This window comes from Manis javanica, chromosome 14, assembly GCF_040802235.1.
Source record: "Manis javanica isolate MJ-LG chromosome 14, MJ_LKY, whole genome shotgun sequence".
In the NCBI taxonomy this organism is placed as follows: Eukaryota; Metazoa; Chordata; class Mammalia; order Pholidota; family Manidae; genus Manis; species Manis javanica.
The window spans coordinates 77,659,060-77,683,778 of NC_133169.1; the positions used below are offsets into that span (position 1 = coordinate 77,659,060).

General features: G+C 37.6%; 1 protein-coding gene across 5 annotated transcripts in view; it reads left to right on the top strand.

Annotated features, from left to right (window-relative positions):
* The window catches only part of TRIM36 (tripartite motif containing 36), a 41,702-nt gene that overhangs the window by 14,243 nt on the left and 2,740 nt on the right, over window positions 1-24,719 (top strand). For 3 of the 5 annotated variants that reach the window (XM_073222188.1, XM_037020061.2, XM_037020063.2), the window contains exons 3-10: window positions 1,711-1,740; window positions 5,749-6,074; window positions 8,260-8,406; window positions 14,329-14,424; window positions 17,116-17,369; window positions 17,588-17,712; window positions 21,314-21,604; window positions 23,862-24,159. In XM_073222188.1, the coding sequence (XP_073078289.1) occupies window positions 1,711-1,740; window positions 5,749-6,074; window positions 8,260-8,406; window positions 14,329-14,424; window positions 17,116-17,369; window positions 17,588-17,712; window positions 21,314-21,604; window positions 23,862-24,159 (1,567 nt within the window). The remainder of the gene's footprint in view (window positions 1-1,710; window positions 1,741-5,748; window positions 6,075-8,259; window positions 8,407-14,328; window positions 14,425-17,115; window positions 17,370-17,587; window positions 17,713-21,313; window positions 21,605-23,861; window positions 24,160-24,719) is intronic. The other 2 variants (XM_073222189.1, XM_073222190.1) reach the window with 1 other exon arrangement.

Consider the following 24,719-nt stretch of genomic DNA (forward strand, 5'->3'; position numbering starts at 1 on the left):
TCCACCCAAAACCTGATAGTGGTTTTGAGTTTTTTAAACGTTAGCAGTTACTTCCATTTGAATTTAAAAAGACCATGCTAGCTCAGCATAGGGCACGGCAGCCCAAATACATCTTTGACTCTGACCTAACCTGAGTTTGGACTGTCAGTGTTCGGAGTCTTTGTTTTAAACAATGGATAAGTGACCATGGTTTACAGATATTGTGGAGGGGATTTCAGTCTTGGGTGGTATGTTGGGCTGGTTGATATGTGAGTTGCTGTTATCTTCTCCAGCCCTGAAGTTCTGTGCCTTTTTGAGAACTATTTGCATTCGTTCTTTCAAAAAATTACTGAAGTTACCAAACATGACTGAAGAGTACTTAACAAGATAGACCCACCCCTCCTCTTTTTAAGAGGCGTTTAGTCTCCCATTGTTCAGAGCTTCATAAAAGATGAACACACACAGTCCTTCATCTAGAAGAACACACAGAGCAAGATAACAAATAAGGTAAAACAGTGAGAGGGTAAGAATGCTGCTTGTAGGGCAATCACTCCTGCAGGTTTTTACCAAATGCATTTAACTTTTAGTGGGGATCTCCTTCTCCTGACAATTTTCAAGTAGTAGAATTCATTGTATTACAAATACAATGCTACTTACCCTCCATTCATGGGTCACTTGCCTATAATTTTCCTTTGGGTAGATTCAGAAATAAATTTATAGAGAAGTAATGTTTGCTTTTCTTTCTGGCAGACTTTTTTATTTTTGTTTTTCTTCATTTAGACATACTTGAGCAGGAAGCCAGAAACTATTCTGAGCCTTTGGTGTGGGAGGAATAGGATTCTAAAAATTAGTCTTGCCGGTGGTTTAATAAAGGGACTAATTAGACCTGGACTGTCCAGTACAGTAGCCACTAGCCACGTGGCTACTGAGGGCTTGAAATGTGCCAGTGTTGAGATGTGCTGTACATGTAAAATACACATTGGATTTTGAACACTTAGATTGAAGAAGATAGCTCTTTAATAATTCTTACACTGATTACATTTTGAAGTGATAGTATTTTGAATATATTGTTTTAAATAACATGTATTACTAAAATTTCACTTGTTTTTTTTTTGTTTTAATCTGGCCGCTGGAAAATTTTAAACGGCATATGTGGCTTACACTTTCTGGCTCACATGTTCCTTTTGGATGGTATGACATTGACCATTTGACAGATTTTTAAAAATGAGAGGGTGCCTTGAAAGAATAGGGTTTGTCTGTATAACACAGTAGCATTTAAATTATGTAAAAATAAAGAGCTCTATTGTGCATTTTTGTTCACTATATGCAAGCTTTGCTCCTATTTTGTATTTCCTTTTGTCAGGAAGATGGTTTTAGTAATGTTTGTATACAGTGTTGGTTTACATCAGTAAAAAAAATGAAAAGATGCTTTCCTGTGTTTTTTCAAGTCACCAATAATTTGATGTTTAAAGATACAAACCTATAAGGTATAGTGTAGGTCTCATAAGTGCTACACCAACAGTGATTAATTCTCAGTGCCAAGCTTGATGAGTGTTTCACAGTGATGGCTTCATAAATACCGTGTGTACCAGGACAACCCCTTTTTTTACTGTTAATTCAATAATTGTGTTATGTGCAAGACACAGTTACAGCTTTATCTTTTGTTAACAAGTTGTGAATCTTCTCTTTGAAATGAAATTCTAAATCCAACTTTCTGTTCATTGTTCACAGCATCCCAGCGGAGGTCTTTGGGGTGGAGAGGTAGAAAATGCTTTATTGCTTGTGTGGCTGCAGGCAGTGCAGTGTTAGATGTAAACAACCCTGTCTAAATGAGGTTTTTAAAACATCAGTGGTCAAGTCTTCACAATTTTGTACAAAGTGAACAAATTGGGCTGAAATGACTTAAAGGTCAACAGGATTAAATTACCGAGGAAGTTCTGAGACTTTTAAAGGGAACACTGATTATTAGTGCTTGTATTTTGTCAATTATGATACACAATGTATAATACAATATACAGTGTGATACACAGTATGCAATATGACAAACTATTTTTGAAGAAAATGACATATCCCAATTGTTAGCTCTTGTATGTAAGTATCCTTAAAAGTCCTTTACATTTACTTAATGGAACAAAGCTCACGTTACAGCCATATCGCTACTTTGAGAGGGTTAAATAAGCCAGTACTTTCTTCTGGATTTAAAATTTTGCTTAAAGGTATTGATAATTTTTGTAGTTAATAATTTTGTTTTATGCTCTATGGTGTCTTGTCTTTGTTACTGGTTTTCAAGTATTTGAGTTTTAACATCGAGGTCCTTCCCATTTGTGGGTAAATAATGTGCACTGCTCTTTTAGGCTTTCTGAAATATTTGATTCTGTGTGAAAGATGGGCCAACCTATCATACTAATTTATTTATTTTTTTACTCCAGTTGACCTTTAAAGTAAAATTGGCTACTTGTTTTTGTGGAATGCTGGTGGTACCTTATACTTTATTGGAGGAAATGAATGCCAGAAATGTTATCCCTTTTCTGTCTTCCTCACCTTTCTCTGCATGCTCCCTTATACAAACCTTAAGAGTCACTTCTAGAAGCCACCTGTAGTCCTTTGTCTTACAGGCTTTAGTGAGTCTGAGAATTTCAAGTGTTGAAACTTAGGAGGAAAGGTAGGAGTAGTTTGCTTAAAAAAGTGAATTGCATATCACCTGGTTTTGATTCAGATAGTAGTTGAGGAAAAGATTTTTCAGGTTTTATAGTAATACTCAAAGGGTAAATTTAACTCAGGGGCATTAGGAGGTTAGAATGTGCTGAAGGAAACTCAAAGGTGGCCATATGCATCAGCCCATCGCCAAACACCTAGAAGCCCCAGTGTGAGTGCCCAGCATGGGGAGAGGTGGTGCACTAACTGGCCAGGTGGGGTGGGGACAGGAGAGAAGTTGTTTGCAGAATATGGGAACGGATGCAAGTAGCAGAGGTTTTGAACCTGTTATGAATTGACTGACTTCTACTTATTTTTAAGGTTTTCTCTTTGATGTTTATTTTACAATACTTGATCTTTTTGATATTTAAATGGTAAAACATATGACTGAAAGCTGACTTTTTTGGGAGGATTTGCTCTAAACCAATATGAAGATTATTTGGAGTCTTCATTTTAAAATTGTGTCATGATTTATACTTGTTTAACTTGTCTTTGGTTTATGGAGAGTAAAGCAAATAAAGGTATATGGGGAAAAGAATGGATTCTGCAAGGTGACTGTATTCAAATAATTTGCACATATTATTGGCTCCACAAATGCAGCTCCACATATAATATCGCATTGCTTGGCTTACATTGCTTCCTTCCCTTTCTGAGCCATCATTACTTTCTGTTTCTTAGTGCCATGTTGAGCACTGTTTTCCGAAGGAACTTTCTCTGGTCATGGACATGTTTGACCCTGTGCTGTACGGTATGTTAGCTGCTAGCCACATGTGGCTCTTGAGAATTTGAAATGGAGCTGGTACAACCAAGGAACTGACTTTTAAATTTAATTTTAATTAAATTTCAGTAGTCAAATTTGGCTGGTGGTTATTGTGTCAGCCAGCACGGCTATAGAGAATATGAAGTTGACTGTTTTATTCTTAGTTCTGGTATCTTGACTTTTTTCCATTATATTTACCTCCCGAGAATATCCTTAGATCTGGCCTACTTTATTGTCTTGAACATGTATTCTCGTTTGCTTTTATGAAAACAGTTGTTGAGTATAAGACACATGAAATAAAATGTAAATTCTTTAGCACTCTGTTTAGAAAAACAGCTAAGTTGTATTGACACCTTTTTTAGTGTGATGTTTTACCCCTTATTTTTGTTGTAAAAATAAGGTAAGCAAGGTTTACAGAAAAGGGATGAAACAGCTTAAGATTTCTAAACATGAAGACCAAAATTTGGGTTTCACCAGCATACATGTTGAAGTGTGATTTTGTTGTCATGGTTTAATTTTGCTTTGTCCTATTACTTAATTGGCCACACCTTTCAATTCATAAATACATTTTTAAAAACATTGACTGTTGACATCAGTTATCCATTTTAATTTCTATCACGTAGGTCACGTGTGGAAGCATGCAATTAAATGTGAATTTCCATTTGTTTAAACTTGACCACTGCACTTTAGCACTTCCAGAATTACCTAACTTGGTTTTTCCCTAAACAACGTTTTCATTTGCATGTGTTCTGGAAGTAGCTTTGCTGCTGATTCATTATATGCCTGCTGTGTTGTGGAATTGTGGAACATCTTGGACTGTGTTGCATGTTTTTTGAAATATAAGAATCTGTCTTATGCAAGATTTTCAAATTTTTATGGGGCTTTTTTTGGTATGCATTTTCTGTATGTTGAAAAATATAAGAGTTAAAAATATCATTAAATGAAGATACTGAAAATATTCTGCATGTATGTTGATAAGGAGCTTTCAGGACCTAATGCTGTTTAGCATGCTGTGAAGTCACTTCAAGTAAATAATGTTGGGGGCTGCTGTAGTGATATCATGCCAGGTATCTTAAAATAGTCTTTTCACTGATGATGGTAATGTGCCAGGGCAATATTAGTACAGCTGCTTGAAGACCTTTTCTAAATATGCTATCCTGAATTTAACCATTTGTTTTTGGTACTGGATACATGGCAGTCTGAAAGAAGGCCATAGGTTAAGAAGTTTATGATGATATATAGCTGATTCTTCTGTGTGCAACCAAAACTAAATAGGTTTATAAATGAAGGGAGGGAAGATGGTATGCATGCCCTTGTGTTAAACGGACACCCGGGATTCTTGTAAGCCTGTGGGTAAGGGCTGCCATGGTTTGATTTTTTGATTGGTTGATGTATAAACCAAGGAAGATGCTGAACAAAAGTGTAGTGTTCAAGGTCATTTATTGTATTATGTATATATTGTAAAATTATTTGTAATGCTTTGTAGCTTTTGGCTTATTGAATTAAATAACCTTAATGATTCTTTTTTCCAGGTCATAAGAAGATACTAAATGGTTGATTCCTCTTTAAAGTCACTAGGTTCTAGGTCTTTGAATGAGTTTTTCACTCTTATAGATTACACTCCACTAACTAATGATTTTGCTTACTGTATTTTCCAGATAAAACAATACTACATTGGGAAGCCTTCTATACAGTAGTTCTTAACAAGTTTGTGGTCACATATTCCTTTGACAATCTCATAAAACCTGTGGATTGTTTAACCTGAATGTATACAGATGTAAAATTTTGCATATGATTTCAAATATTTAGCAAAACTGTTTGGATCTTTCTGGAGCCTATCCATGGAGTCTGGGTTAAGGGCTCTTGTGCTTTTTATGTATGAACTCATTTCCTATCAGTCAGCCAAAGCTGTGTTCATTTAAATGGAAGCCACATTCCTTTGGATATTATATATATATAACTATAAGTGTTAATTATATAATTTCAAAAGATCCTGACCCTGTGTAGTCTTGTACTGTATGTTTTGTCCATATATCTGTTTGATTTAATATGGTTTAAATGGGATTCCCTTTAGAATAATTTTCCTTTCCTCTTTGATTTGTTTAATAACTTGGGTTTGTCTTTTTTATACCATGGAAAAGCAGTTTTTAAAAAAGCATTTTCAGAATACAAATTGATTCAAATGGAATCACTTTGAGTATTACATTTTTGGAATATACTTTTAGATACATATCTTTCCAAAGCATCATTCCTTTTTCCTTCATCCTATTCATTTTCCTACTGATGTAACTAACAAGGGCTTATTGATTACACAGGCTGGAAACGCAATTCCTTGACCCCTAGAACAACTGTTTTTCCTTGCCCTGGCTGTGAGCACGGTGTGGATCTTGGAGAGCGAGGAATCAATGGCCTATTCCGAAATTTCACTTTGGAAACTATCGTTGAAAGATATCGGCAGGCAGCCAGGGCAGCCACGGCCATTATGTGTGATCTTTGTAAACCGCCACCTCAAGAATCCACAAAAAGTTGCATGGACTGTAGTGCAAGCTATTGCAATGAGTGCTTCAAAATTTATCATCCCTGGGGAACTATAAAAGCTCAGCATGAGTATGTGGGCCCAACCACTAATTTTAGACCCAAGGTAAGTGAAGTTTTAAGTTAGAGTATTAAACTTAATATTGTAAAAGGAATTATTACAAGTCTTGAACTTGATGGTGGTGTGGCAGGAAATAGCTTCAGAAGCCTGTATAAGATATTAAGGACCAGTAGTTGGAGCGATTTAGTATGTTGCTAGAGCTCCCCACAGCTTAGGAGGCAGCAGTATGGTTCACTCGTTACAGCACAAGTACATAGCACATGAATGTTTGTAATGATAACCGAGTAACAAGAAAGGTTGGATTATGGCAGACAGAACTCTCTGAGATTGAAATAGTTACAGTTATAAAGTTTTTATGCTTTAGTGTGATGAACCCATAATTGTCTAAAAGATTTGATTGGGAAACATTTCTCTGACATGTGTGATTCTAGAATTCTATTATGAATAAGTAAGAGTAATGGCAGCCTAATACTTTGAAGCTTGTGATATACTGTTACATAATATCTGAAGTAAAACTTGCATTTCTTAAATATTCTGGGTAATTTATATAATTGTGCTCAAAAGAACCTTATATATTGTTTTTGATGTGACCAAAAAGCTGAGTGGTTTTTGGATGTCTTCACTTAGACTACTTTCTGATTAATAGAGGTTTTTAAAAACTAATTCTTTTAATTAAATAAGATTATAACTTAGTAACTTGTGTATGAAAATCTATTTTTAGCATAAAACCTCCAATTTTTAATAGAAAAATGGAAAAAAATGTCCCAAAGTTACCTTGAAACTATGAACTATTTCTTGTATCATATTAAATAGTGTAAGACGAGTAGATTAAAACAAAAACAATCTACACCTCCACATTTTGAATGACTCTTTCTTTAAATTATGCAGTGTGGCAGCAAATAGTCTGTAATCCGTTTTTATGGTTCCTGTCTCCTTTTAAATGTTCAAGGTCACAGATTTTTTAAAATTTATAACTTCAACCTGGTTGCTTTAATGTTTCTTTTAAAAGATTAATCAAATTGACTAATAGTGTTCCATCATGAAAGAATCTATTATTAAATGAATATGTTAGGCTTGGGTTTTTGTGAGTTAAGAATTCATGAAATTGTGCGTAAAACTTCTGAGTGTTTAGCAGTCCCATTATTTTTATTTACAATACAATTAAAAAGATGGATAAAGGAGAACCAAAAAAATGGGACTAAGTTACGCTGAGAAAAAAACATGTTTTTCCTTCAGTTCATTAGTGTTATTCAATATAGTAAAATCCTGAAAGGGTGTCCCTTATCCTTTAGAACATTTGCCTCTAATTTTGAGTTCTTGTGATCATTACATGCAGAGAACTAAACTTTGTATTTTATTTTATGTCATGGCTTTGAGAATCTAGGAACTTGGGCATGCTGAAAAAAATTGAAATCTTTTCCACTTGTTTTACTCTGGACCTGCACACTGGTATTAGAACTTTTCATACCAGACTTCTTTACTTATTTATTTACTTGTTTATTGATTGACTGTCTCTAAATTACCAGACCAGTTATACTTGCTTAAAATCTAAACTGTTGAAATCATGGATAACTTCTTGATTTCATTAACACCTAGTCTAAAAGAATCTCCCTTTTCTTCCAAATGAAAAGGGTTATTTTACACAAAATATCAAATGTACTTATGATAGTCTAGAGAGTTAAATAAAAAGGTACAAACTTAAATCAGCAAAATAGTTCTAAATACGGTCAGTCTGTGTGCAGTTAATATGTAAAAGCAAACATCTGGAATCTTTTGTCATAAAGTGTACCAAGATTCTCTTAACAGCAATTTTTTTGTGAGGATAATGAGGCCATGGGTGCTCATAAGTTATTGTTATCTGGTGTCTTATAAGAATATTCATCAGGATCATTAAGAACTGCCTAGTCCATGTGAGCAGGAGGCCTTTCTAGGCTTAGGTAAGCATTCCCCTTAAGTCTGCTAGGAATGAGGTTTTCACCTTCTTATCACCAAGTTTAGGAAAATTAATATTGACATACTTTAATTAATCATTTGAACCCTCAAACTGAAAAATAGTAATTTTACTATAGAGAATTTTCATATGCTAGGCCAAATGCTTTTATTTCTTTTTATACTCATATTCATTTAAGTGGCTTTAATGCTTTTATAAAGGGAATTTTTGTATTTTGGGACCTTGAATACTCAGCAGCCATGGTAATTCTTAATCACACTTTTATTTTTCACTCAATAGGTTTTAATGTGCCCAGAACATGAGACAGAGAGAATAAACATGTACTGTGAATTATGTAGGAGACCGGTTTGTCATCTCTGTAAGTTGGGTGGTAATCATGCCAATCACCGTGTGACCACTATGAGCAGTGCCTACAAAACCTTAAAGGTAGGACTTGTTCATTTTTGGAGGTAAATTTTGATTCTCTCTACCTTTATTTTACTTTATGCCTTTAACTTTATAAAATTGTGGCTTGTTGTTGTATTGAGATGAGTTAACAATGTAAAGTGTCAGTCTGATCTACAAATACTGGGTTGCCAGTATTTCTGACCAGGCACTGCTTTGTCATACTGATGTGCTAGTCAGAGATGCGAGGAAAGAGGGATGAAGGACACTTCCTTACGGTCCCTGAGTGAGCCCAATGCCTGTGATGTTGCTTGTGTGTTTGGGAGTGACCCACTTTGAAGGACAGTGGCTATTTTAAAACACTTGATTCTTGTTGCTCACCTGTGGAATTAGATCAACTTTTTAGTGTATTCTGGTGGGACTCTTACCAAATACAATGAGTTGTTTCCTTTTAAAACTTTCAAACTTGATTGATAATCTGCAAAGTAGGCAGTGGTATAATGGCATTTTTTTGCTTTTAAAAGTTATTTAAAAAATGAATTAATTCATCCATAAATCTACCACCCATTTTATATTTGTTTCTGTCTTTAACAATTTACTTCAATTTTTTGTTCTGTATCTAATTTTCATTTATATATGCAGTTTTACATTTTACATTTTGCGTGTCTGTCATGCTTAGTTTTCCATCTATGTTGAATGCGTGGATTACAGGGTTAATCGTTCTGTTCCTGTTTACTAATTCTGTCATCTGTCATTCCTAGGTCAGTTCTGACTGATGTTTCTTTTCATCATGATTTGTATTCCCCTGCTCCTTTGCATACCTGGCAAGCTTTGATCGGTTGCCAGGTATTAAAATTTTACCTTTGTGGGCACTGGATTTTTTATATGCTGCAGATAGATATTCTTGAGTTTCTTCTGGTATGTGATTGTTACTTGCAAACAGTTCCTTTTTGGTTCTACTTTTAAGCTTTGTTAGGCAGGACAGAGCAGCATTTAGTTCTAAGGCTAATTTTTCTGGACTATTGAAGTGAAACCTTTTGTTTACTCTTCCTGGAGCCCTATGAATTTTGAGGGTTTTTTTCCCCCTCTCTCTCTGTCTGAGTGGTGGGGAACAGGGATTATTACCAGCCTCACGTCAGCTTCTAGAGTGATTCCCCTCTCATCCTTTCTGGTGGTTCTTTCCTTGGCCTCTGGCAGTTTGCTCACACATGTGAATTGATCAGTACTCTGCTGAGTCATCTCTGGAGTTCTTTCCATAGCTGTCTGTTAGTTATTATGCTTTACAGACTCTAGCCTCCCTGGGCTCAGCTTCATCACCCCTACTCATGGGGGACCCCGGCTCCTTCTGAGCTGCCCACTATCCCAGCTGCGGAAAACTTCTCCAGACAGGAAGCAGGAGGCAGGCAGATGCTCATCTCATTTCTCATCTCTCGGGGTTTTCTGTTTCTTGATGTCCAGTACCCTGAAAACTATTTCTTATATTTTATTAGGTTTCTCAATTTTTTCCAAACGGGAGAGTTAATACTGTCTTTCTTACTCATTTATGCTCTCCAGTGGCAGTTCCACTGTTTGTTAATTAAATTGAACTCTGATAGCCTTTCTGTTGCCTACTGGTTTGATACGACACAAGCTGCCCAACATTTTTTTCTGTTACCTGGAGTAAATCTTTGAACAATAGTAAACACTTAAGTTTACCTAAGTTATCTTTTACATCTGTTGTTAACTTCTTTCGTTTATGTGTCAAACTTTTCTTTTTAATAGACTCTATAATGGATTTTTCTATTTTTTTCATTTTCTAGTAATGACGATTATTTAGATGTGCCTGTTTGCCAAAAGTAGCCAACAGATCTCCTTCGATCTCCTTTTCTTTGGGTTTTACGTTTTAAGCTGAAGCACTGCGTGGTACAGGTTTATATTACCAGTTTGTCTCCACTGCTGAGTGTTGCAGGGAGCAGGGAAGTGGGCCTCACAGAGGTTCTGCCTGCTGCTTGCGGGACAGCTGGGGCAGGGGCTGGGTTCCCGTCGGCCTCGTTTGCATCTGGCTGCTAACAGGAAAGCCGTGCTGTTCTCATTGGCACTCCTACCAGGTTGTTGAGTGGAGGGCTCCCTTTCAATTCTGGAAGGTGCGAGCACTTTGGGGTGAACTGCTAAGAGAATTGTCCTGCTGCTGGCAGTCTCTGTTAGGGGCTCAGTGGAGTCCTGCCCACCTGCCTCCATAGCAAACCCCAGTGTACTCTCCCCCTTGACCAGCTGGTACTGGTAAGGCTTTGGAATTCTGTTTTATCCCGAAAGGGGGCTGCAGTTGGGTATTTGCTAGCTCCCCTCAGACCAGCTATACCTCAAGACACTCTGCCTCTCCACTTTTGGGTGTTGGTGGGTTTTCTAGAAGAATGCTTTCGAGCTATTTGGGGTCCTTGAGCAGTTAGCCTCTGAGCCATTCCCAGAGAACTGGGGCTCTAACAGATCTGAAGGATTAAAACTGCGTGCCCTGGTAGGTGAGCCTTGTGAAGGTGGGAGCCTTGGCGTTTTACATTTTACTTTTACCCTCAGTGCCTGGTATCTGGTGCTCATGCATTTTGGAGGGGTGTGCGTATATGGACACACCGATTCTTGGTTAAAGCACATCTAGTCTTGACACAGGCTGTTAGGTCCGAGGGGGGCAGGAAGCCTGGAGCCGGCTCAGGTTGAGGCGGCGGCTGGTCAGAGACTTTGGCTGAGCATTACAGCTCGCTGGGGGTGGACCTGCTCTTAGACTCTGGACCTTGTGTCTCAATTCCTCCTCCCGCTCTTCTCTAGCCTGTTTTGCACTTATAATTTCAGATGTTTTAGAACCTGCTGGGAGCCATGCTGCTCAAGCTGTGTAGCGAAGCTCAGGCTGGAGGAAGACTCCCTACAAAGCAGGGGCCTTCGCAGCTGGCTCCCCCTGTTACCCACCTGGATTTGGTTTTTCTCCATTATACTATTGGCTTCGCTTTTGCTTGCTTTTTTGCCAAAGACTAAGCTAACCTTTGATAAACAGCATGGGAAGGAGGAGAACATAAACTTCCCAGAAGCTTTTCAGGCCAGTGCTCCTGAAGGATGGAACACGCAGGGGCCAGATCGCGATCTTGGCGTGGAATACAAAACCTGCAGGTTGCTAGTCAGACACTGACCGCCCCATCTCCACCAAGTGGGAATGCCCCCCTTGTGTGCAATGCTAGTGAAATTAGTGATGAAGAGTTTTATAGGAAAATTAGAGAAATAGAGTTATGAGGGAATATTGAATAGAATAACCCTGTCTGATACTTAATCTTCTCATGTTTTCTTCTATTTGCTACTTCTATAGCTTTTCTTCTTCCTTCCTAATTACAGCGCTTTACTAGAATTCATGCCTCATACGTGAAATTACCAAGTATCATAATTCTTCCAAGTGGTAAAGATACCTCAAGACAAGTGCTGGGCATAGAAGCCACAGGGCATAAATCTGCAAAGAAGTAAAAAGCTAACCTTTTCAAACAATATTGCTTCTCTCTCACTTACCAGCTTTACATTTCCCTGTATGGCCCCGGAAGATGACTGGTTAGCCAGAGACGGGTAAGATTCCTGAAGGGAGGAACAACCTAAGACAGGCACAGTCGCAGGGGGGTCATCAGGTGAGAAATTGGGGATCAACAGAGGTGAGGCTTAGAACCTCACCCCCCCTGTTTTGAGAGAAATCTTCTACACCTGTGGATGTTTTGTTGCCCTTGTCTAGCTTGGATTAATACTTAGTCTACAGGCACACACCTGATCATCTACACTTGCCTTCTTACAGCACTAAATCATGCTTTCTATCTTTATCTTGCATCTACCTACGATAGAATAAATATTATGAGGAGATAAAATGTACCCATTGCATTAAAAATATAGATGATGATACCTGCCTAGCTAACTGTAGTAGTGAGTGGCCTGTATTTCACCCTGAGCTGATAGACTCCATAGTCACTGCTACATGCTGCACGTTTCTGTGGTCACATGCATTACTTAGAAACCGCTTTGCATAGAAACAAGAAACACAATAGAGTACATGTTGCTCAGAAAAGTTTAGGTCAAGGAACAGAAAAAAAATCACCTAACACTTGGCTAACCATATATAGATTAGAAAGAAACAGAAAGAAAAAAGCTTGCCTATGCTTGTTAATCAAAAGAACAAATAAAAAATGATCATATCCTTGTGCAAAATGGTATAAATAAAGCTGTCATTGGCACTTTGTCGAGAGACCACCTCCATCTGACTCTGTGTCCTGTCTCTTTGGGCACCGACTCCATCTCATCTTTTGGGGCGTCACACTCCCCCGCTGGAGCTGGACTCCGGCAAGAACCAAAGCCCACCTCAATTTAAATGGGCAAATTCTTTTTTCTACTGTAGCTAAAAAGAGTACCACCACCTGCACCCCATATTTCCGGTCCCAGCAGGGGCCTACCAGGGACAGTACTGGGGAACGTCCCCCTCTTGCAGCTTGGTACTGAGGAAGTACCTCCCAGCCTGTGGAGTAGTGTGAGTGCACTCTGCACCGAGGAGGGCTCTAGTTCAGCTACGGGCTCTGTGATATTTGTTCTCGGTGAATTTTGGTTTCCTCATCTGTAAAGTGCTAGGTTAAGAGATGAGATTTTGTCTCTTCCCATCCTTAACATCTGACAGTTTCTTTCTGGTCCTGTTGTGTTTTTAGTACTCAGAAATCTTGTTTTCTCTATGTAATGGGTCCTTCCTGTGTCCCTTCAGTGAGCCATCAAGGAAATGTGCTGTGTTTCTACACTGATGGCTGTGTGTCCAAAGACTTAGAGATGCGTCCTGCCAGAGACCGTCACTTTGGTTTCTGCATAGGTTTTCTTACCCTGTAACATGGTCTAAGTTAACGAAGAGAAAGATGCTAGAGGTGGGAAACTTACTCTTCAATTCCTAAAGTTGGATCTCTGCTGCTGCTCATTTCTTACCCACCCTTTTCTTTCAGATCATCAGCAGGTGACCAAGAAATGCTGAGATCCTCCTATTAGGGCTGTGGCATAGGAGATGTTTTCTGGAGGTTCTTATTTTATTTTAGACTTGTAATCAATTTGTCTGTTATAACTTTGTATCCCACAGTGCATCAGGGGTTTTTGTTTTTTAAAACACTTCAGGCATATTACATACTATTTATTCTGAGCTAGACTAGGGGTTGCATCAAAATTTATGACATCTCTGTGGTAAACTACACTAATTTCAAAATGCCTACTTGAGAAACAAGTTATTCAGTAAGTTCTGGAAGCTTAATGAGCTCCATTTTTATAAATGTGTATTTTCATTATCATGTGTTGTATAATTGTTTAATGCATATCTAGGCTGCGTTGGGCTCTGAAGATTATTTGGGAAGAGCCTGTCTTTGATGCTGTTCATTTTGTGTGTGTGTCTGTCTGTGTGTGTGTGTGTGTGTGTGTGTGTGTGAGAGAGTGGCTCTGAAGCTTATTTGGGAAGAGCCTGTCTTTGATGCTGTTTGTTTTGTGTGTGTGTGTGTGTGTGTGTGAGAGTGGCTCTGAAGATTATTTGGGAAGAGCCTGTCTTTGATGCTGTTCGTTTTGTGTGTGTGTGTGTGTGTGTGTGTGTGTGTGTGTGTGTGTGTGTAAGAGTGAATTTTAAAAAAGCTAATGGAAGACAAGACTGAATGCTGCCCTTCTCAATTCCTTTTTGGAGTGATGATGAGACAACAGAAACATGCCATTTGTGTGGTCAGGATTCGTGACTCATCTGAGCATCACTGCCTTGTTCTTCTTCCCATCCTGCTTCTAATTGCTCCTCTGCCCTTGGGCCTCTATGCTCAAGGCCATTCACCCCAGGGTAATGACAACCAATGAGGTTGATTTTACAGTCTGTTCATCTTAGGCTGCACTGTGTACAGAAAACCCTAACCCTGAAAGGCCTTTGTTTAACTTCTGTTTCTGCTTACTTGTGTTATTAACATGTTCCAACAGGAAAAGCTTTCAAAGGATATTGATTACCTTATTGGCAAGGAGAGCCAGGTGAAGAGTCAAATTTCTGAACTAAATTTGTTAATGAAAGAAACGGAGGTAAGTGTTAATAAACTGGTTTGTGTGTTTTTCATTTGTTGCCTAGATATTTGTTGATTCATCAAATCCTGTGTATTATATGAGCTGGAATCCACAGTTGTGTTAGATTTCACCTGTTTTTGTGGGAGGAAAACCAGGGTAAAAATACAAAGCTGTGTGAAGAGTGCTGTGGTACAGGTAGAGCCGAGATGGGCCTGGAGCACAGAATGGAGAATGACTCTACGTGGCAGTTAAGGTCTCAAAATTAGAAATGTAGGGGAAATGATAGCTTTTGCAATTACCTATATTTTACAGAAATTGACATCACATCTGAAAAATGTACTATCTGTAGATGGGACCCTGTTTATTTAAAATTCCAGATATTCCTAAGTACATACCTGACATACACTTGCCAAAAGACATGATGAGAATGTTCATCTCTCCATTATCCTAATAGCTGCAAAGTGGAAATGACAAATATGTCCATCAACAGGAATGTAAATAGCAGTAAGAATGAGTATCTCCAACTCTGTGCAACAGTGTAGAAAAAATTTTTCAGTAACATTGAAAGAAAGATGCCAGATACAAAGGAGTACATCCCGTGAGATTCCATTTATTTAAGTATCAGAAAAGGTGACAGTGGATTGTGTTAGAATTCAGGACCAGAATGTGCTTAAGAGGGGGCAGATTAGTGCATGGAAAGGTTGTAAGGGTGGCTTCTGGGACTGGTAAAGCTTTTAATTAATCTGCATGCTGGTTACATGGGTATGTTCACAAAGATTCATCAATTTCTACACTTACATGTATGTTTCTGTTTATATATTATGCTTCAGTAAAAAATAGAAAAATTGGCAACATTTAAAATATATAATAAAAGAGGATAGGACTGGGTTATTATAATTCCAAATACCTTTCACTGGCTTTTGATGCCTGTTTCTTTTCTCTATTTGAAATTGACCAAAGAACCATTATTCCTGATAGTTTTAAAAGTTTCAATTCAATATGAAAGTATCCTGGCTAGTCTGAGATTGCTATTTTGTGAACTTTTTCTTTTCCAAAAATGGGTTCAAATTATTGAGAATCTATGCGAATTTGCTGTTGTTTTTACTATTGCTTTTTTGTTTTTACTGTTCTCTTTCTAATATTCACTGATTGCATTCACTTGCCTAATGAAGTTGTGTTTCCCTGTAATTTACAAGTGGGATCTTGTTTTTCATACTTTTGTCTGATTTATGGGCTTTGTCCGTTTGGTGTAATCCCCCCGCACAGCAAACTGCCCCCAAGGGAGCAGCTGGCAGGGGTTGATTCTCGTTCATTTTAGGCTTGTTTCACTCTGTTGCTTCTCTCAGTGCTGTGGAAATACAGGGAACCCACTACCTATTTCTGAGTTTGTCGCTCAGGAGGCTGAAAATAGAGCAACCGAGGCGTCACGTGTTCATGTGGACAATGATTCCTTGGGATCCTGGAGAAATGGTTTCACTGCTTTGTGTACCTTTGACCTATGCTGCATTTATGGGCTAATCAGTAAGAAACTAGAGAATTGTCTCCATTCTTAACTCTTACTCAGTGATGATTGTGAAACTGTCTTTTTAATCTATAATACACTTAGCTGGGGAAAAAATCTCCTTTTTTACCTATGTATAATGATATTTCTGAATCATTTCATTGAAATACTACCAAAATGTCACCAACCTCTGTGATGCTACCACACACCCACCCCAACTCTTAAAAAAAAATTGGCTCTTGGGACTTAGGAAACCAAGAAGGGAATCTGGAAAAAATTTCCTTTCATTATAAATGTCGGCTGGAAGCCATTGGAAAATGCACAGTGCACTTCAGCCATATGTTTATCAGCTTTGAAGAATATTCTTGAAGACGTTTTTTCCGTTGGCTGCTGCTTATGGTCTGTAATGATGAAATGTTTTGCTGGTCTTATTTGCAAATCAAGTTGATCTCTGATATTGTAGATACTCAAAATGTTTAATAAGCACTACGGATAGGATCATTTTAGACTAGAGGAATAGCTGTGTGTGTATGAAAATAGTGTGTATCAAGAATATATGACATTGTGGTGGGCATTTTATGTAAATAATCTTTTTTTTGCTCTTTGACAAAAACCTAAATGGTTTCTCTTAAACCCAGTTTTCAGAAGAAAAAACTTAGGCATAAAGATATTAAGTAATTTACATAAAGCCACATAGGATTTAATTATAATTAAATTGTATTCAAAGAGAAGAATTACATTTCTAAATATCTTAGTAAAAGGGGGCATCATTTTACTAAGTTTCATGGCTATGGTTTAATTTCTAAAATAGGGTGGAAAAGGTCAAATATTTCCTTACTTAGAAATGAATTAAAAACTCCAAAATTCTATTTTCCTGTCTTTGATTAAATTAATTTCTGCTTCAAGTTTCTTTGTACACAAGGAGGTTGTTTTGTATTTCACTGAATGAATTGTTTATTGCTGGACTTTGGAGATTGAAAGCTTAAGGAAAATATGATATTATAAGATTACAAAGTTTATCCAAATGAAAGTTGACAATCATTCCTTGGTAAGTGCATCTGATGCCAAATTATTGTTCCAAAAATTTCAGAGTGAAACAAAATCTATCTTCTTTACAACAGTTGGGGTTGTTTTGCTGAATTGTGGTTATTTTATGGAAAGATTGGGATTTATTAGGCAGGTGAGGTAACGCTTTGCTTGTTTCATAGCGTAATGGAGAGAGGGCTAAAGAAGAGGCAGTTACACATTTTGAAGAGCTCTTTGAAATTCTGGAAGAGAAAAAATCATCTGTTTTGAAAGCAATCGATGCATCTAAGAAACTAAGATTAGACAAATTTCAGATTCAAATGGAAGAATATCAGGGGCTTCTAGAGAACAATGGACTTGTGGGATACGCTCAGGAAGTGCTTAAGGAGACGGACCAGCCCTGCTTTGTACAGACTGCAAAACAGCTCCACTCCAGGTATTGTGCTGTTTACCTGGAGCCTCCGCAGCGATGTCATTAAAACTGCTGACGCTTCAGTCTGAGCGGTTCCCAGTGCTGTGTTGTGCGCAGCGCCTCTCGGCGCCCTGTTAACTTGGACGTTGAGTGAGGTTGTCTTTTGTTAATCATACTGCAGATATTTAGTCTGATGTGCCTTTTTAAATAATCATGTTTATATAAAACATGTCTGTCTGCAGAATACAGAAAGCGACGGAATCCTTGAAGAGCTTTAGACCTGCGGCCCAGACTTCTTTTGAAGACTATGTTGTTAATACGGCTAAGCAAACAGAACTTCTGGGAGAATTGTCCTTTTTCTCCAGCGGTAAGTGTTAGGAGTGGCAAAACCTCATTCTCTAGTCTGAATTTGTATTGTGTAGAAAAACCACAGCGCCCCTTAGTTTGACATTATGAAGCAGCATCTTAGTTGTCCAGAACCATGATGTCCTAAAAATCACATCTCATTTATGTTTTTTTGTTTTTGTTTTTTTGAGAGGGCATCTCTCATGTTTATTGATCAAACGGTTGTTAACAACAGTAAAATTCTGTATAGGGGAGTCAATGCTCAATGCACAATCATTAATCCACCCCCAGCCTAATTCTCGTCAGTCTCCAATCTTCTGATGCATAACAAACAAGTTCTTACATGGTGACCAAATTCTTACATAGTGAATAAGTTACATGGTGAACAGTACAAGGGCATTCATCACAGAAACTTTCGGTTTTGATCACGCATTATGAACTATAAACAATCAGGTCAAATATGAATATTCATTTGATTTTTATACTTGATTTATATGTGAATCCCACATTTCTCCCTTTATTAATATTATTATTATTTTTTAAAATAAAATGCTGAAGTGGTAGGTAGATGCAAGATAAAGGTAGAAAACATAGTTTAGTGTTGTAAGAGAGCAAATGTAGATGATCAGGTGTGTGCCTGTAGACTAAGTGTTAATCCAAGCTAGACAAGGGCATTTAAACATCCACGGATGCAGAAGATTTCTCTCAAAACAGGGGGGGTGAGGTTCTAAGCCTCACCCCTGTTGATCCCCAATTTCTCACCTGATGGCCCCCCTGTGACTGTGCCTGTCTTAGGTTGTTCCTCCCTTGAGGAATCTTACCCATCTCTGGCTAACCAGTCATCTTCCGGGGCAATACAGGGCTTATTTATGTTTTTATGTTTCGATGCACACAGACTATAATATTTTGGTTTGGGTGTATTTAAACATTGTGTAAATGGTATCACATTTATGTATTGGTATTGCTTTTTAACAGAATTTAAGTTTAAATGTTAATACACAAAATTCTGGTTGAAGCTGTATTTTACATGTAAATCATTTCCCTCCTGAGAGATGATTTGTTTCTACTTTTTCTCTATTGTCAGTGGCTCTGGACATCTTCATCAGTGTTTCTCTGTGCACATGTATGTGAGTTTCTCTAGGCAGAGACCTAGATATGGTGTCTGCAGGCTAACGCTGACTCCTAAGATGTTTAAGTGTTTGCCTTGCTGTATTATTAGTTAGCTAGGGCTGCCAAAGCAAAATGACGCCAGTCATATTAGACAGACTGGATGAGGGTCCACCCTAAGGACCTCACTTCAATGTAAAGACCGTCTCTGAATACAGTCATTCTGAGGTACCAGGGGGTTGGAACTTAACATAGGAATTTGGCGGACCTAGTCCCCCCACCACAGCACACGTTTTCCTGCTGCTCCAATGGGGAGTCCTTCCTGTCTCTGTCTGTTCTCCTCATCTGGTTGACTCTCAGATTTCTCTTCTAGTGTTGGCGATCAGTTACAGTTTTTAGAAAGGCATACTTACAGTCTCATTACAACGTGGTTTGAACTGTGAGGACCCACTTAGATGTGAGTTTTTATCAATAGTGGACAGTTTTTTGGAGATCTGTGACAATTTGAAAAAAGTTTTCCCTTGCTTGGTTTATTATAAGAATACAATATGTAATACATAAACATACAAAATGTGTTATAATAGACTGCTATGTTATCAGCAAGGCTTCCAGTCAACAGTAGCTATTAGTATAAGTTTCTGGGGAGTCCAAAGTTTTCAGTTACACAGGGTTCTGCACCCCAATCCCCAAATTAGATGTTTGGATTTGTGCATTCAAAGGAAATTTGTTCTGGGAAAAGCTCTGAAGGATTATTACTATGACCTTCTTCATTTTCAAATCTACACTGGAATCTCCTTTTAGGTATATACTTGTTTATTGTGGTAATCTTATTTTTTGAAATGTATTTTTCTTTCAAATGCTGATTTTACTTCCTATACTCACTCCCCTTTTTGTAAAAGATGTACTTGAATTGTTTTTCATATACATCTAGTTGTCTTAGGAGCAATAGGTCCCTTTGTTTGGGAAGATGAATTTGAGGGTGGGTAACCTTGGGTTATCCCAGCAAGTAACAAAGCCAGTAAAACAGTTGGGTGAGAATGGAAAGAAGTCACCCAGCTTGCGGCTGATGGATGGTCTCATTTTCCCTGCATGCATATTTTTTCAGTAACTTGTGTTTCAAGAAGAGAAAGAAAGGGGTTGGGGATGGGGCATTATACTAGTCATGCTATTTTGTAACTAGCTTTTTAAACTTTTAAGTTGTTTTTTTTTTTCACTTTAAAATGTATTTCGAATGACTTTCCAGATCTCACTGTGGCTGGATAACATCTAGTTGCATAAATGTACGTACATGTTGTGCTTACATGTTGCTTACATACAGCTGAGGGATGGGAAAAGAGGGAGACTAACTTCGTATTTTCTGTGATTCGGTGCAAATGTGTGTTTGTTTACAATCTGAGCAGCTAAGCTTTTTGGACTTATTCTAGGGAAAGGATTATGGATGTGCACAAAAATTTAGCTGTGATATTTTAATTATTGTATGTCTAGGAAAAATTAGAAACACGTTTCTGAAAGCAATTAAATGTTGATACATCCATGCTCTGGAATGTTACTGGGAAAAAACTAACAGGCAAGATCTGCGCAAAGTTACTGTAGTGATTACCTTTGAATTCTTAAGATTTTTGTGTGTGTTTTACTTAGTTTTCTGATTTTCTTAACAAAAAAGTTATGTTTAGATGAGAAGTATTCGTTTTAAAGTGCTTTGCAACTCTGGAAGAAAATGTGAAAGAAAATTGTGTAATGTTTCATTGAAGTTTATTTGTTATATTCACCACACTTAGATTTTAAATTTTTTATTAAAATATTTTTTTAAATAAATTAAAAAGGACATAGATTTTAAAAATCTCAAGGTCCAGGGTTATTATTCAGTAGGTGGACATTGAAGGCATAAAGAATTTAATTTTATGGTGTTTCAGATTTAATACAACCTAAAGTAAAATAGGGTCTTTTAATTTTTGAATGCCTTATTTTTTTGTTCTTTCCCCTTTTGTAAACACAGATAAACCTTTTAAAATCTGTTTTATTGTCTATTATCTCTCTCTTTTTTTTTTTAGTTTTGTGGCAGGAACACTTGCCATGAGACCTATCCTTGTAACAAATTCCAAGTATATGAGACGGTATTGTTGACTGTAGATGTCTGCTGTACTGCAGATCTCTAGCACTTATTTGAGTGTCTTGCTTAACTGAAGCCTTATGCCTGCTGATTAGTAACTGCTAATTTCTCTAGGCTTTGATTTTATGAATCTGACTACCTTAGACACCTCACATGAGGGGAACCATGCAATGAGTATGTGCCGTTCTGTGTCTGGCTCATTTCACTTACCATGTCCCCAAGGTCCATCCATGGTGTTGCAAATCGCAGGAGTTTCTCCTTTTCTTAGGCATAGTATTGTGTGTTCAGAAAATTCTTGGACAGTACAGAAAACACTGCAGTACTGTCAGTACATCATTTTTATTGAGGAAAAAAGTCCTGAAATAACAATATTTTAACATTGTTTTCTATTTCATAATTCTTTTAGGAATAGATGTGCCAGAGATCAATGAGGAACAGAGCAAAGTCTATAACAGTGCTTTGATAAACTGGCACCATCCAGAGAAGGATAAAGCTGATAGCTATGTCCTTGAATATCGGAAGATTAACAGAGATGATGAAATGCTGTCTTGGAATGAGGTAGAAGTGTGTGGGACAAGTAAAGTTATTTCAGATCTCGAGAGCAACTGTAACTATGCTTTCAGAGTAAGAGCCTACAAGGGCTCAATCTGTAGTCCTTCCAGCAAGGAATTGATTCTTCATACGCCTCCAGCTCCAGGTATTATGAATGTTGGGAATAAGAAAAGCATAGAGTTGGAAGAGACTTTGATAAAAGCTAGTGTGTCCATGAGACCTTAAAGGCAGCTCTCATTTGTAAAAGTTCCTAGAAAAGACAATTCCATACCTATGATTTAGAAATATACTGCATACTTGAATTTCACCATGTAGGCTGAGAACAGGATTAGTCAGATATAGAAGAACATGAAAGAAGACATTTGAGGGAGCAGGGCTTTTAAATTGGGGTTAAGGTCACATACATGCTACCTTACAGGTCATAAATAGTGTAATTCTACATTGTTTGATCAGTTGATAGAAATCTCTATAACATAGGACCTAGGTAAGCATTTAAAAAATTGTTGGTATAATTTGAAATATAACTTTGATTAATCTAATTCTGACTTGTCTGGATTTGCTTTTTCATTTGGCAACTTCCAGCACTTGGGGATGGAAGGTGTGTATTAGAACTCCGTCGGTGGGTGGCTTTTCCTCCGTACTATAAAGCAGCTCTTGCGCAGCCACCCGCCTTCCCTCTTCCAACTTAAAAACCACTGACACTACACAGAGTGCCTGTAAATTTTTATAAATTGCGAGTGACTTACAGGTTAGTTGATGTTCACTCCAGTGTCTCCATGAACAAGGGACAACAGGATCAAAGTCGTGCTCAGTCTGATTGGCAGGAAAACATTGTGCCCATCCATTTTGCCCTCTTGGTCACCACTGTAGAGATTCCTTCCATCGGTTTCAGATACCATTGTGCCCATCCATTTTTAGCAGCTTATGTACCCATGTTTTGTGCACTCTGCTCTTCCTTCCCCTTTTGTCCTGTTTACTATCCATTATTTGTTTTTCATGTCCATTGTGTCTAATTAAAACAAGCAAACAAATAAGGCTGGCTAAAATTACTTTATTTGAATTGGATTTACAAGTCTTATGTAAATAGTTCGTGCACTTTCCGCTTTCTTTTCTGGCCTGGCTGACTGAACGTGGAACAAACAAGAAGTGTGGAGGCGGCTACTGTTTGCAGTAACATAGCCGAGGGGGAGGGAGGACAGGACGCCTTAAATGGTCTTCCTTTCGGTTAGAGAAGCCATTTGAATAGGGTGACTGTTTAAATTGCACATTGGGAGACTTTTGAGATTAAAAGCAAGCAGGAATTATCCTGTCAGGACAATAAGCTTTACCAGGAAAAATGGTCAGCTTGCAAACGGAGAATGATTTTAGCTTGCTAGCAGACATTTTCAAAAAACTGTGGTATGATATAGTAAAAAATGTAAATTATAACCATTTTTAAACGTACAGTTTAGTGGCATCAAGTGCATTCACAGTGTCGTGCAACCATCATCATATCTAGGACTTCTTCTTTTTTCCCAAAATTGAAACCCTGTGCCCATTAAACACTAACTGCGTTCTCCCTGTCCACAGAGCCTGGTCATTTCTACTTGTTTCTTAGATGAATTTGCCTATTCTAGATACCTGATATAAGTGGATTTGTGTAATCATTTTATGACTGGCATATTTCAAGGTCCATCCATGTTGTACCATGTATCAGAATTTTTTTCTTCACTTCTTAGGCTGAATAATGCTCCATTGTGTGTATACATCACATTTTCTTTATTCATTCATCTGTTGATGGACATTTGGATTGTTCTCACTTTTTGGGCTAGCAGCCAGTGGTATGTGTAATGGATTTGAGTTGATAGAGACTTAATGGTGTTACCTACATTTTGTAGATGAGGAAATTAAGGTTCAGGGTAAACTCTAGTTTAAATGCTTGAATCGGGTTCAAAATCAGGTCTCTCTTAACCCAAAGCCTGTCTTTTTTTTTTGGAAACACTGCACTTGCTCATGTCTTTCATGTCAACTGATAAGGAAGACATTAAAGTTGCTAATTGTTTGCAAGCTTAAAAAATTTGAAATAAAATATTTAGATAATTATGAAAATGTACAACCCACTATTTCAGGGACTAAAAGGGCAGATCCATTAGTACACAATATTTGGGATGGATTTTCTGTGTCCCAAGAAACTGCATTCATATTTTGTCATACAATTAAAATATTTTCTTCTGCCTTTGACATTTCTGAAGGTTTTCAGGTCTAGAGAATTTACTGGAAGTTATTTCTAATCATTTGTCACAGTCTGTCTAGGATAATATATGTGTCATTTCAGTCACTTCTATTTGAAAAACCCATCATATTTAGCCATAAATTATAAAAATGCTTATTGTTTTCAGACTAATTTTTAGCTCTATTTACAGTTTTCAGTTTCCTCTTTGATGAGAAATGTGGATATAATAATGAACACCTCTTGCTGAACTTGAAGAGAGACCGTGTGGAGAGTAGGGCTGGATTCAGTCTTCTGCTCGCGGCCGAACGTATCCAAGTGGGTTATTACACCAGCTTAGACTACATCGTTGGAGATGTTGGGATCACAAAAGGGAAACATTTTTGGGCATTCCAAGTAGAACCGTATTCTTACCTGGTAAAAGCAGGAGTTGCTTCCAGTGATAAACTGCAAGAATGGCTCCGTTCTCCCCGGGATGCAGTGAGTCCAAGGTAGATTGTCTTATTGATCTAGAACTTGGTAATTCTTTTAAAAGTAAACATCCTTGTTAAGCAGGGTACTTATTTCATGCAGAATACATTTCTTAGATTTGGGTGTTTGGCTGTGCTTATGTGGCTAGCTAAGAAAGGAGTCAGTCTTGTCTTCACAGCGAATCATAAGAGTTAGCAGTTAATTTCTGATGCTATGAGAAAATGGATGATTTCTTTGATTATGGTATAGCTTTTGTAGTTTTAAATTTTGTCTCTCACATTAGTTACCTTAATTGTGTGAAAAAGTTGCTCACATGTATAACTCAGTGCCTCTAACTGCCATACTACACCACTGATGGTAAGTAGTTCTTTTGTTACGGGACAGTTTCTGTGAACTCCCCCTAATTACTTTACAAAATTGGATCCTGACAAACATGTTTCCACAGCAAAGAATTCCATTTCTGAAGAGACTGATTATAGATGTTGTGAGGACGAGCTAGTCCAAACAATTTTTGACCACTTACGTGAAGCACATTAATCCATGCTAATCTGAGTGATAGGAAAACTTTTTGCATAAAGAA